Source organism: Raphanus sativus, chromosome 6, assembly GCF_000801105.2.
Source record: "Raphanus sativus cultivar WK10039 chromosome 6, ASM80110v3, whole genome shotgun sequence".
In the NCBI taxonomy this organism is placed as follows: domain Eukaryota; kingdom Viridiplantae; phylum Streptophyta; class Magnoliopsida; order Brassicales; family Brassicaceae; genus Raphanus; species Raphanus sativus.
Window position 1 is genome coordinate 3,734,514 of NC_079516.1, and position 12,979 is coordinate 3,747,492.

A 12,979-nucleotide genomic window follows, 5' to 3' on the forward strand; every position below is an offset into this window, starting at 1 on the left:
TATATCATTTTTTCTTTAAAATTTTGTAGAAACGGCATAATTTCATAAATTGTAAAATAATGAACTTTAAAATTTGGATTATAAGATTACAAATTATGAAACTATTATAATTTAAATCAAATTAGATTACATATCGGTCATCCATCAGTTCAATCGGTTAGTCTCGGCTAGTAATTTTTTTAATATGAATATTTTAAAAATCTAAATTGAATTGTCAGATCTCCGGATTAACCGGTGTAATCACAATCGGACTGAATTAAAAACACTGATTTAAATGCAAAAATATTTTAAATACACACTCTTTAAAATTTACCAAAATATTTATTAAGTTATTAGCAAAAATTTTCATCGTAAAATATTCCGCGCTTCCAAAGCGCGGGTCAAGATCTAGTATGGTTTGAAAGGTGGTTAAATCTAGTCCAGTTTTGGTAATTGTTAACATCATATTATATGATTTGAGGTAAAATCCAGTTCAAATTCAGAAAACATTAATAGTATCTCTAATACATATGGGAGTATTTATGTTTAGATTATACAAATCCAAATATTAGTGTCCATGTTGATTGATAGATTGTTTCTTGAAATGTAGGGGAAGATTTTGATTTGTTAAAAACATTGAAATGAACTTTATTACACTGAGATTATCAACTGTTACAGTTACCTCAGTCTTGGTAACACGAGACGAGCAAGTTAGTGTAGTTAAATTTTAGACCGTTGAGAAATTGAGACGCATATATATAGTAGGAGTGTAGGACTTATCCTTTCGCATCTCTCACCTCACGTCTCTTGTACGATCACTGTATGTATCTGTCTGGCGTGAGGCGTCCTGCATTAGGCTTATCTGGACACACGCTACCGTACCAGATCATGTTTGTCTCCATAGCCACTGTTTGAATATACTAATACTCCTGTCACAGTGTCCTATTGCATAAATATATTATTACTTACTCCAAAACAATTATCTAACACAAAAGAGCATTTAAATTTCTTCAACACATTTTTGGATTAGACAATAAAATGTCATTATTAACGAGTGAATACAAACTTTGTTTTCCACACACCCTAACAAAAGAAGAAAGATCCACTACATATTATTATTCCTAATATCTTCAAACTTGCCATAAACGATTATGAACACCGAGCTCGAAAGAAACATAAGCATCCACCGACGCCTGAATCAACTGCTCATCGCTAAGGTATCCAACACTCCAATCACTCTTGCTTATCTTCCGATCTAGCCTCACCCCTTCAAGCCCCATACACTCCTCAACAATCTTCTCAAACGAACGACCCCTCAGACTCCTACCTTCTTGATTCGCGAGGTACTTCCTCACATCAAGAAGCTCTCCGATCTCCAACCGGTGCCTCGTCATCTTGAGCTTCCTCTCGTCCTGGCTGTTCCAAAACCCGACAAAAGTCGTGTTTGGGTTCTTGAGGAACCTTCGAAGGATGTTTGGGACGCGCTTGCAGTAAGAGAGCTGGACGATGAGGATCGACGTTCCCACGCATATCTGGAGTGTGTCCGCTGCACGGTCGTACGCCGGCGGCGAGAAGTGCCACGACGGTGTCCACTGGACGCCGACTCCGACGACGAGAGGGTGAGGAGAGCGGGAGCGACGGTGGCGGTAGATGACGTTAAAGATCCATCGTCTGATGATGGAGGGAGTCTCGGTTTGAGTGACGTCCAGGTTCTGTCCGAAGAAGTCGACGAAGTAGACTTGTTGAGTCTTGTACTCACCCATGGTTTTGATCGTTGGAGCCATTTTGATTTGTTTTTTTCTCTGATTTAGGGCTTTTGTTTTGTGATTTGTTCTCTCATGTATTATATGGCATCCATATAAATAGCTAACGCCTTAAAAAGAAACTGAACTAAAGCGTTATTGAGATGATAGAACCTTCGCGAAGGTCTGATCGTTTTATAAGCATTTTGATTTCTTTTTTTCTCTAGTTTGAAATTTGAATGAGAGAAAAATTGCCGCTTTAGGGCTTGTATACATTATCCACTATATAGAGTTACTAGATGATAACCCGCGCTATGCGCGGGGTGAATTTTTTAAAATATGTTGTATTGAAATATTATAATTAGAATGCATCTTGTTATCAAGATTTTTTTTACATTTGATTTGGGGTGGACATTCGGATACCATTTGGTTCAGTTTAGTTTGGTTCGGTTCAGTTATATTTGATTTGGGGTGGACATTCGGATACCATTCGGATACCATTTGGTTCACTTAACATAAAATTTGGTTAGCTTCAATATTCGGATAAAAAATCAATAGATATTTGAAGTATTAGTATTTTGAATATCATTTAACTATTTTAATCATGTATTTTTAACTATTTGTAAATATTTTCAAGTATTTTGGAAAACTTAATAACATTTTATATATTTTTAATATTCTTTTAGATATTAAATTCTAAAAAAAAATTAATATATTTAAGTATATAAATCTGGTTTCGATATATTCGATATCCGAAATATTTCGTTTCGGATCATGTTATGTTCTAAAAAATATCATCTTAATAACATCTTACAATTTTTGGTAATTTATAGACGTTCTAAAAAATTCAAAATATAACATATATGAAAAATCTATTTTTTAAAAATATGTTTAAGTGATTTTTTTGATAATATTAATTAAAATAAAATTTAGAGGATACAAACTTTTTTATCAAATATTTTTGATTTGTAATCATTAATTATCATATATACGTTAATCATATTAGGTAATTTCGTAGCTTTTATTTAAGGAAATAAACTTACGTAGCTTTTATTTAAGGAAAGAATTTAAGATTATTACTTAATATGATAATTAGTTTAATAAAAAGTATAATATATATTTATATGGACCAACATATTTTTCTAAGGATTTCTGAGAATCATCCTAGTGATGACACGTGGCTACAAAACATGTTGTAATGTTCCAGGATTAATATATAGGGGATAGACATTTGGTTTCTTATCTTATTGAAACAGTCGGATGGTAGTTAATTTGGTGATATATCCACTATTGTCGTACTCAAGAGTAAATTGTCGCCGTTGATCTTCTTGAAATTGATGTCAGATAAATTTGAACGGTTGAGATGTATGTAGGCTAGGTCTAGCCTATCCACTCTTCACGCCATTTACTCCAACCTCAAAATAATCACTGATTTTCTCTTTGTTTCATCAATTACTGATTTTCTTTTCTTTGTTTTATTATAACATTAAAATAATTTGATGATTTCCAAATAAGTTTAAATTTTCTTGACAGAAAAAAAATGTTTTTCTCTCCAGAAAATAATTTGATGATTCCAAATTTAAAATTTAAAATTTCTTGATAATAGACAAAAGGAATAATATCCTTTTAATATTAGTGGAGCAGTAGAAGTATATACTTGTGGTCAGGGACATGTATTAACAAAGATACAAAGATGCATTATCCACATTCATATATATGATGTAAAATAGGTAAATGTTAAAATTACATATATGATGACTAGGGTTACCCTCTTGTATGTCTCACGTCTCTTGTACCATTACTGTTCCCTCCACAGCCAACTGTTTAAATGTACTGTTGTACCCTATTGCGTAATTCTACAACTATTTTGTCTTGTAACTTACTCCAAAAACAATTATATGACACATCAAACTGCAACGCATTCAGTAGTTTTCTAACTAAGGCATCGACCAAGACAAGATATGCAACATTACACCCTTTGTGTTGTTCCATAGACCACATTACCTGAAATCCTTCTTTTTTTTGCGATTATAATTTAATCTGATAGGCTTACTTTTACATAATGTCCTAATGTAGTGTCTTCAACTCTTCATAAATCATCATGTGTACAAGATTAAGGATGTAAATTATCTGTTAAAACAATACTCATGGATTAACATGTGAAAACATCTTAAAAGAAACAGCTCATTCATAGTCACAACCCAACAAAATAGAGTTACAAACCAAAAAACCGTACTACTGAAAATAGGAACAGAGATAACCGGATAAATTGTTTTTATTTTGACAACCTATCATCCTTTCAAACTTGCCATAAACGAGCAGAAACACCTAGATTGAAGCACACATAAGCATCTACTGACGCCTGAAGTATGAGGGCTAAGGTAGTCAACACTCCAATTACTATTGTGTGGTGCAGACTGTATTACTTGTATTTCTTATTGTTACATTTTTTTGGTGTAACTATTGTTACATTTGATAAGAAAATAAAAGTAGTGTAGAAGTAGAAGATGACAAACGTACTGAATAATAACGTTACAGTGAAAAGATATCTTTCTTTTTTTATTCAGACGACTAGGTAATAGCTACTCGACACGTGCCTGTCCTATCGCTGCCGCCTAGGGATTGTAAGAAATAAATCTGTTACACAGCTTGATTGGAAAACTTTGTCCCTTTAGGTTTCACGTTTCAATATTTGCACTGTGAATCCTTTGTTACTGTCGCAGTTGTTTCTCAGAGTTGCAGAAGGAGACTGAACGGGCTTGTTGTCTTGAGGAGAAATGTCGTGGGCCTTTGTAACTTTCGTTGAACCCATTACCGTTTGTTGACGTTTCTCCGTTTCTTGAGACAGAGTATTACCACTATTGTCTTCAACATTCCGAGGCTATTTAGTGTTGTACTTTACTCGAAAGCAAATTGTCGGCCTTGATCTTTGTGTAGTGGATGCAGTTAAATTTGAATGGTTGAGATGCATGTAGGCGAGGTTTAGCCTATCGCATCATGTCATTGGTCACGTAATCTACTCCAATTCTGTTTTGTTTTCTTTGTTTATTGTTGTTATCTTCGAGGCAATACCTGATTTAAATTTAACTTTTTTTGAAAATTGATTCTAATCACAAAAATAATTTGATAACGATTTCCAAAATTTAAAGGTTATTGATTATCCTGATAAATATAAGAGTGATTGTTGACAAAAAAAAAGAATGATTGATATTATATATCTTTTATAACCCAATAACACCATACCACGTGTACGGTCAGATCATTACAAATCCGATTAGTCAATCTAACAATAACTTGTGAACCGATCCACCGTATATATATTTTTAACTAACATTAACCACCATAATTTTCTTTCCTTCGAAACGAAATATTTTGTTTTTATATAATTAAATATATCGAGGAGAGAGATAATAGTAACAAGGAAACCGCCGTCGCCGGATCTGGCAGTGGTTCGTAGACGAACAACTACTTCCCGATCTTAGAAAACGAGTTTCTGTATATATATATATATATATATATATATATTTTATTTATCGGAAGGGTTCGGTTTTACGTTTCTGTTTTTGAGATTTCGAAAAACCATGAGGAAGAAGCTCGACACTCGCTTCCCAGCTGTAAGTTTCTTCCGTCTCTCTCTCCAATTGATTATCTCTTTTAATTTTGATAACTCCAATTTTTATCGAAAAGTACTCAGATCTGTTGTTTACGGATCGAGTTTCCAACACTGTTCGGTCTTAATCGAACGAATTTTAGATTTTGAGTAATTTAATTTCTAAGATTCAAATTCCCCAGCTTTAGGTTAGTATTAGCGTTGTTGATGATGGGTAACATTCAAAGAACTGAACTTTCGTTTGTATAAAGTTAGAAAATGATTGATGGTTGTAGTGAGGCAGAGCACACTTGGTGTTTCTCATTCACTTAGTATTGTGTTTTGTTCAGGCTCGTATTAAGAAGATTATGCAAGCTGACGAGGATGTTGGCAAGATCGCTTTGGCAGTTCCTGTCTTAGTCTGTGAGTCTTTTTTTTTAAATTTATTTTTATCGATGACTTCAGGTTTTTAAGGCAATTTGTTTCGCTAAAATTCATAAATTCTGTGGTTATTTGCAGCGAAATCTTTGGAGTTGTTCTTACAAGACCTTTGCGATCGTACATATGAGATTACCCTCGAGAGAGGAGCCAAACCGTGAGCTCATTGCACCTGTAAGCAACTGGTTTGCTTAACCTTTTGTTCTTTTTTTTTTTTTTGCTTCCTTCTGCCTGAAGAGCTTGAATGGGTTTTACTTGAATGCATTTTTTTAAAATATTTTCTAGGTTATAGATGTTGTAGCTATTGATATTCTGGTTTAGAAGATAATATGATGCTGTTAAGCGGGGGAGCTTCCAACTCATAGGATTAGACCCTATATTGACTGTGTCCTACACCGAGAGGCTCTTGTTGTTGTTACAGAACTTCATACCAAATTCGTTTTGCTCTTTTTTCTTCATTTGGTGACACTACTGCCTCCACGTTTATTACAGGTTTTTTTTTTGTTGTTTACAGAAAACATTGTGTGGAAAGATATAACGTGTTTGATTTTTTGAGGGAAGTTGTGAGCAAGGTGCCTGACTACGGTCAGGCGCAAGGGTCTGGTGATGTCACCATGGAGGATCGCAGCGTCTCCAAGAGAAGGTTATTGGACTTCTTGGCTCTGTATATTTCAGCTTATTTAATTGATAAGCTTGTTTCAAGCTTATAAAAAAAATGGTTTGTTTGAATCAGGAAGCCGATCAGTGACGAATTGAATGACAGCGACGAGGAGAATAAGAAGAGCAAAACAGTGAGCTCATGTTCTTCTTAGTTACTTTATTTAGTAGTGTCTGTTCATGTGAAGCACTCAAAATCCATTTAACACTGTTTTTGGCATTGTGTTTGTTATTTGCAGCAAGAGGTTGGGAATGCTAAGCCGGGTGGCAGGGGCAGTAGAGGTAGAGGACGAGGAAGGGGTCGCGGTGGACGAGCTGCGAGAGCAGCAGAAAGAGAGAATCTGAACCGCGAGATGGAACTTGAGACCGCCATGGCAGAACAGCCACCTCCTCATCAAGACAGTAACCAGATGCATGTCTCAGTGTCATCACCACAAGAGAACGAGAAGAAGGATGTCGATGGAGCATCAAACGAAGACACCAAGCAGCAGCAACAACTCCAAAGTCCAAAAGAAGGTATTGACTTTGATCTCAACGCTGAATCTCTCGACCTAAACGAGACCAAACCGGCGCCAGCCGCAGCAGCGGCAGACACAGCAACGACCTCAGAGGAATATCCAGGCTGGCCTATGGAGTTGGGTAAAATAGACCCAACACAGTTAGCAAGTTTGGGTAAGAGGATAGACGAGGAGGAGGAGGAGGATTATGACGAAGAAGGCTAAGGACAAATCAACACAAGTAGGACATAAATAGTGTAGCAGCATTTAGCGGTTTGTCTAGAAAAAAATGCTCTCTCTGTTATCAAAGTCTTCTTCCTATTTCCGTTTATTGTACGAATCAAAGACTGTAACTTTTAATTTATTCCTTCTGGTATGTTATTTTAAGGGTTTAGTAGTTGCATCAGAAGTTAAAATATCTTACAAAGCAAGCAAACAGTCAAAATATTACATAAGCAGAGGAGAGGAGAAGAGAACTAGTCATGGTGTTGCTCCATGTGGTTGAGATGAAGAACACCTTCATGGTTCTTGTGAACCTCCACCTTGAACTTCTCTTCCTTCTCTCCTCTCTTCAACTTGAGAAGCATGTTGTACTTTGCAGCCTCCCCGGTGACCTGAAACCAATTTTATCATCGATCACATATTGTACAATCCATGGCGACTAATATAAAGAGTCATGAAAGTGAAGCAAAAGCTATATACCTCAGCGTTAGCGTGAACAACCTCCTGGAGTTCATAAGGGAACAAGGAGTTAGACCTCTGCTGGATGGTCTTGACAGCGTGATCAGCAACGTGCTGCACTTCAGGATCATCTCCTGGAACTTCCCTCCATCCAGATTCAAGCTCACCTACAAAAACCCCCAATTTTTCATGATCACCAAACTCTACCTTAAATTAAACATACAATCTCTGTTCTTTTCAAATCAAACCTTTCTTGCAGCCAAGATCGGAGGGAGTGATGGTATTGGTAGTAGAGGCACCACCATCATCACTAGTAGCAGGCTTGAACTCCTGTAACTCCTTGAAGTTCAACCAAGGCTTCACCCACACTTTGGCTTCGTAAAGCTTCTTCTTCCCAGCCTCGATGATCTCCAGAGTCAGGTGGTGCAGCGTTCCCGCTACAACTTGCTCTTTCGCCTTCACCACTCTCCCAAACTCTAGCAGTGCATTCTACCAAATTGTGTACACGTGTCACTCAATAATCACATCAAAAATAAATAATAATAATAATCAGATCACTCCAAAACACAACCAAATCAATTCCTAAGATCTACAAAGATTCTCTAGTCTAATCGGCTACTAGATCATATCAGTGAGACGATCAAAGAGAGGGGACCTCTTTCTTGTTATGCTCATCGACAGCGAAGCGAGCGAGGCTCTCGACCTCGCCACTGTTCTGGTTAGAAGGTACATCGCGAACGGCTCCGGGCATGTCCATGTTGTCGTCGTTGCAGAAAGTAGCGATCAGAGAGGGAATGAAGATTGAGGAGAGAGAGAGAACAACGATGAAGAGGAAACGTCTTTTCATCTTTATTTGGTTCGGTGCTCTTTGGATTGTTTTTAGATATTTTCGGTTTTTTAGTCGTCGAAATGTCAAAATTATGGTTTGCAATACGGTTTGGTTTAGTCTTAATTTAAGTTCAAATTTTTAAAATTTCTGTATAAATATTTGGTTAGCCTCTATTATTAATGTTCAAATCTGGTTTGCATTTGAATCTGGTCTCGTAATGTATAAGAAAGATGTGGCTATTGGAGTTTTGGACTGGTTTAATTCGGTCTAACCGGGTATCCAAACCTTATAGACTACGCAAAGGTTTCACTCGAAAACGATGCTTCGAGATAGCGACACGTTATACCAAAACCTGTCGGCACTTATAACCGACCATTAAAATGTACTCCATCATGCTTTGTCTACCAAGGCCCATTTAAAAGCCCACTCAACTTTCGTATAACAATCGCAAATATAACTCCATAGTTTTATTTAGTGGGGTATTATTCCCTTATTATTCTCGCATACAAAGCAGCTGCTTATTACATAGCAGCGTCGAGGAAGGAGTTAACAGAAGCAAAGGACCTTTGGTTGTAACAATCAAGGTTACTTCCAGGATCCACTCCAAAGATACCACAGTACCTCTCATAAAACCCAATCCTATCAAGGACTCTCGAGTCTGGGCCATGTCCACATTCCAACCCACCGTTAATGATATTCGTGGTCACACCGTAACCAGGTAATCTCCCGGCAGCAATGTCGGCGTCTGAAGGCTGCCACTGACCGTTCATCACCGCGTGGCACGACGGTTTAGGAGACTGAGGAGTCATCCAGAACCAAATCGCGGCTTTGAAAGCCATCACTGCCTGGTTGGAGACAAGGTCAGGGTTGTTGAGTAAGTCCTCTCCAAGGGCTGCTCCACACTGTCCGTAGTTGTAGTTCCACGACAGCTGCATCGGTCCTCTTCCGTAGTAGCGTTTGCCAGGTGCGCATGGCCACGTGGGACTCGGTGAACAGTAGTCTGAAGAAGGACTCACCTCTTCCTTGAAACAGTATCCCCATGCATATGGTCCGTCTGGTGCTGTTGGCCACCCACCTTCAACATGCAAAATCATCCATCTCGTTAATATATTGCACACAAATTAGTCTAACACGTTATGTATCAAACTCTTTATTTTTTTAAAACAGATAATGATGATTGACCTTTTAAAAATTTAGTTTGGAATATAATGCGTTGAAAATTTAAAATGGATTTTTTTAGTTTACATTTAGTTTATGTGTTCCAGAAAGAAAAAGGTTATATATTAAAAAAGGGTTATATATTCTAACATGGTAATTAAAATGCATGACTGTTACTAATGAATATATCTAATATTAATAATTGTGTTTCCTTTTGGTGTTTGGCAAAAATATTGTCTTAAAAATAATAAAATAAAATCTGTTATATTTTTATACTAAATAGTTAAATTGTTTTCTTTGAAAATTTCAGACATTCATTCCGTTAGTAAGATAAAGAATAATACACCATACCAACATAAAACTTATTGTTTATGGAAAAAGATAAAAACATATAATCAGTGCTTACCGGTGGTTTCGTGGGAAGTCTGACCAAAGAAGGCGGCGAGCTCTTTCTTCCTTGCGGCAGTGTCTCCATTGTTGCAGAAGCTGGGGAAATATTTAGCGGCGGCAATAAAAGCATCGTAAGTGTAAAAACCTCTAGCGGGACAAGCGGCATCATTCCTATGTTTAAGCATTTCATCGAACTGAGATCTTGTAATGATATCAGTAAGACCGCCAGTGGGATCAGGAGGAGGAGGACCAGGAGGAGGAGGGGGAGGAGGAGGACCACTGGGAGTGCACTGGCTTTGGCAGCCAGGCAGCTTACAGTAAGCTTCGGTGGAACCGCACCATCCGTACTCGCTGCAGCATAGACCATTGGGGCATAGAGCACCTCCTGCTTGTCGACCACATTGCTCGGCTGAGGAAAATGATAAAAGGAACAAGAGGTTAAGTAAGAGAACTAGAAAACTCTTCATTTTTCTCTGAGTTTGATGGTTTCTTACTGAGGCAAGCAGGGGGTATATATACTACTACTATATGCAATATACAATCAATGAATGTTAAATATAATCCAAAGTTAGATGTGTGACCGTGGAGTATCGTGGGTTCACGATCAACTTTTTCAAACATAAAAAGAAGAAATCGAGATCTCGAGAATGGATTATTATTATAAGGTTACGTATTGGCGAAAGACTCCCAATTAATTTTATAATAACTCAAGACCAAATTATACACATGTTTAATTAGTTATTATAAGGTATCTCTTCCTATTCTAATGTTCTTTCCTAGGAGTCATGGTTAAAATATGGTATTGATAATTTGATAATCTCGGCGAAACATACGTGCATGCAACTATTGTACTTCATAATAATACACAACTACATCTTGACCCATGTGCCGACCGCACGGATACTAATTTTCAGTTTTACTTTTTATTTATTTATACTAAATAGTATATTTGTAATATTTGATCGTTTCATATTGACTAAACTAGGGGTGGGTGTTTGCGTATCCACTCGAATTCAGTTAAAATCTATTCGAGTTTGAGATTTTTGAGTTTAAAGATTCTAGCTCTATTCGGGTATTTATAAACTTTGGTTCCGGTTTGATTCAGATCTTTGCAGGTTTGATTACCCGTTTAAATTATTTTTAAATTTTCAAAATTTATATATCTTTAAATATCTCTAAATCTAAAAAAAATATAACATGTAAATTTGAGTAATGTAAGCCAAAGAACCTAAATTAAAAATTTAAAATAGGTTTAACTTGAATATCTGGATGAAGAATAAATATATATTTTAAGTATTTTTGGTGTTTGGTTATTGTTTATCTACTTTAGATGTTTACTTTTGACTATTTTTTATATTTCAAATATTTTAAACAACTTAAAATAGCTTATATCTTGGATATTAACTCGAAAATAACTAACATATTGAAGTATATAAATATGATTTAAATACATTCGAATATCCAAAATATTTCGTTCGGATAAGGTTTGGTTATGGTTCTCTAGATACCAATGATAAATCCGTTTGAATATTATCTAGTTTCGGTTCAAATTTGGTAATACTTTTTCGTGTTAAATGAAGAATTGATATTATAATTTCTATGAATTATTTGTCCAATAGAAATATATTTTTTTAATTTGACATTGATTTAATTAAGAAGTTAATGAAGTGTATTTAATTCAAATTTAATTTTAGAAAACACATTAATATAAGTGGAAAAGACTAACCATTAAAATAGGAAGTATTATTTAATTGTGTATTTAATTTTGGAAAACACATTAATCAAAGTGGAAAAGACAAACATTAAAATAGGAAGTATTATTTAATGTCAGTGGCATGAAAGTATAAATAACACTGAAAACTAAGGGGTATTCTATATGTATATTTCTCTTTTAATAATATAGATAAACACTTTGACTAGGTCTTATCTTCGTTCATGTGGGGTTGCTTGCAGAATGCAGACTCTTTCAAACTAGATATAGAGTACTATTTAAACATTAATAGAAATCTTATCCGACTTTGATGCCTAGCTAGAGAATCATTAGTGATAACAGATAAACCAGATCTAGGCAGTTGCACTTGGTCACATGGGCTCACGGCTCACCTATTGATTCAACAATGAGCCACCATTCTGCGTTTGGTTCAGTAGCTCGTTTTTTTTTTGAAAAAGCGGTTCAGTAGCTCGTTGATTGCTCTGATCTTGCAGACTCGGTTTATAAAGCGTTATCATAATCTCCACCATCTGCTTTTCAAAAAACACTAAAAATTTATAATAACACTAAAAATTAAAATTATAAGTTGATACTTTTTATGAAACCGAAGAACCTTTTTTTTTTTGAAACAACTTACAGGTTCATCATCTACTTTGTCACACAATATATCTCAACTTGTAGTAGTTTGATCCAGTTATTTTTCGTCCTGAAAAAGCCCTATGTGAAGGTAACTTTTTATTGATAAAGGATGAGTAATTATCGGTTAATCGCATTACAAATTAACAATGTCTTGCTATGACGACACTTATTAACAATCCTGTAGAAACTTGAATGGCATAATGGGTTAAGGCATTTGCTTAACAACGAACTATCATGTTTACATTATACAAAACTTGTTACCAATTCAGAGCCAACTAGCAAGAGTAAACTTTTTTAAAAAAAATTTGTTTTTAGCAAGAGTAAATTTTGTAGCTAATAGAAACGAGATAACTACAAAATGTTTCACTGCTTACTAGTGACAGCTCTAACGACTGATTTTTTTTTGTATTTATTTGGCTCTACTGTTTTTGTTTTTTTTTTGTTTGGCTCTACTGTTTTTGGTCAAAAAACTATAAAATTTAACAATTGATTTCTCTATAAAAAAATTTACATAGCTACTTGGCTTTGGGTTAAGATATATACGTTTTCACAACTGTATAAATGTAACGCCCCGATCGCCCACAGCTAATGGACCATCAATACCCGCTCTCTCGGCCCGATAGCCAGATCAATTCTTTTAAACATTTTCATATACCACAAATCAGGATG

The 12,979-nt window shown here is 35.6% G+C and overlaps 3 protein-coding genes and 1 pseudogene across 3 annotated transcripts; 1 reads left to right on the forward strand and 3 right to left on the reverse strand.

Moving 5' to 3' along the window:
* Positions 1 to 1,039: 1,039 nt before the first annotated feature.
* On the reverse strand, positions 1,040 to 1,799 carry LOC108832777 (uncharacterized). The gene has a single exon (XM_018606224.2). The coding sequence runs from the start codon at positions 1,761 to 1,763 to the stop codon at positions 1,110 to 1,112; it is 654 nt and encodes a 217-aa protein (XP_018461726.1). The 5' UTR covers positions 1,764 to 1,799; the 3' UTR covers positions 1,040 to 1,109.
* Positions 1,800 to 5,087: 3,288 nt separating this feature from the next.
* Positions 5,088 to 7,299, forward strand: LOC130495826 (uncharacterized; annotated as a pseudogene).
* On the reverse strand, positions 7,248 to 8,450 carry LOC130495827 (cysteine proteinase inhibitor 6-like). The gene is made up of 4 exons (XM_056987361.1): positions 8,239 to 8,450; positions 7,832 to 8,072; positions 7,605 to 7,750; positions 7,248 to 7,516 (listed from the first exon to the last, which is right to left on the reverse strand). Exons 1-4 carry the CDS (start codon positions 8,428 to 8,430, stop codon positions 7,379 to 7,381), a joined length of 717 nt encoding a protein of 238 aa, XP_056843341.1. The 5' UTR covers positions 8,431 to 8,450; the 3' UTR covers positions 7,248 to 7,378.
* A 483-nt stretch (positions 8,451 to 8,933) lies between these two features.
* LOC130496696 (endochitinase CH25-like) lies at positions 8,934 to 10,442 on the reverse strand. Its single transcript, XM_056989008.1, has 2 exons — positions 9,977 to 10,442; positions 8,934 to 9,487 (listed from the first exon to the last, which is right to left on the reverse strand). The coding sequence occupies exons 1-2, from the start codon at positions 10,425 to 10,427 to the stop codon at positions 8,934 to 8,936; spliced, it is 1,005 nt and encodes a 334-aa protein (XP_056844988.1). The 5' UTR covers positions 10,428 to 10,442.
* Between the last annotated feature and the right edge of the window lie 2,537 nt (positions 10,443 to 12,979).

What these genes read in the sequence shown, in the direction of transcription:
- LOC108832777 (XM_018606224.2), bottom strand. Translation starts at nt 1,763, where the DNA reads ATGGCTCCAACGATCAAAACCATGGGTGAGTACAAGACTCAACAAGTC.
- LOC130495827 (XM_056987361.1), bottom strand. Translation starts at nt 8,430, where the DNA reads ATGAAAAGACGTTTCCTCTTCATCGTTGTTCTCTCTCTCTCCTCAATC. An exon ending in ATGAGCATAACAAGAAAGAG is followed by an intron (nt 8,073 to 8,238) that starts GTCCCCTCTCTT and finishes ACAATTTGGTAG; the next exon opens with AATGCACTGCTAGAGTTTGG. An exon ending in TTGTTCACGCTAACGCTGAG is followed by an intron (nt 7,517 to 7,604) that starts GTATATAGCTTT and finishes AATTGGTTTCAG; the next exon opens with GTCACCGGGGAGGCTGCAAA.
- LOC130496696 (XM_056989008.1), bottom strand. Translation starts at nt 10,427, where the DNA reads ATGAAGAGTTTTCTAGTTCTCTTACTTAACCTCTTGTTCCTTTTATCA. An exon ending in GACTTCCCACGAAACCACCG is followed by an intron (nt 9,488 to 9,976) that starts GTAAGCACTGAT and finishes TGCATGTTGAAG; the next exon opens with GTGGGTGGCCAACAGCACCA.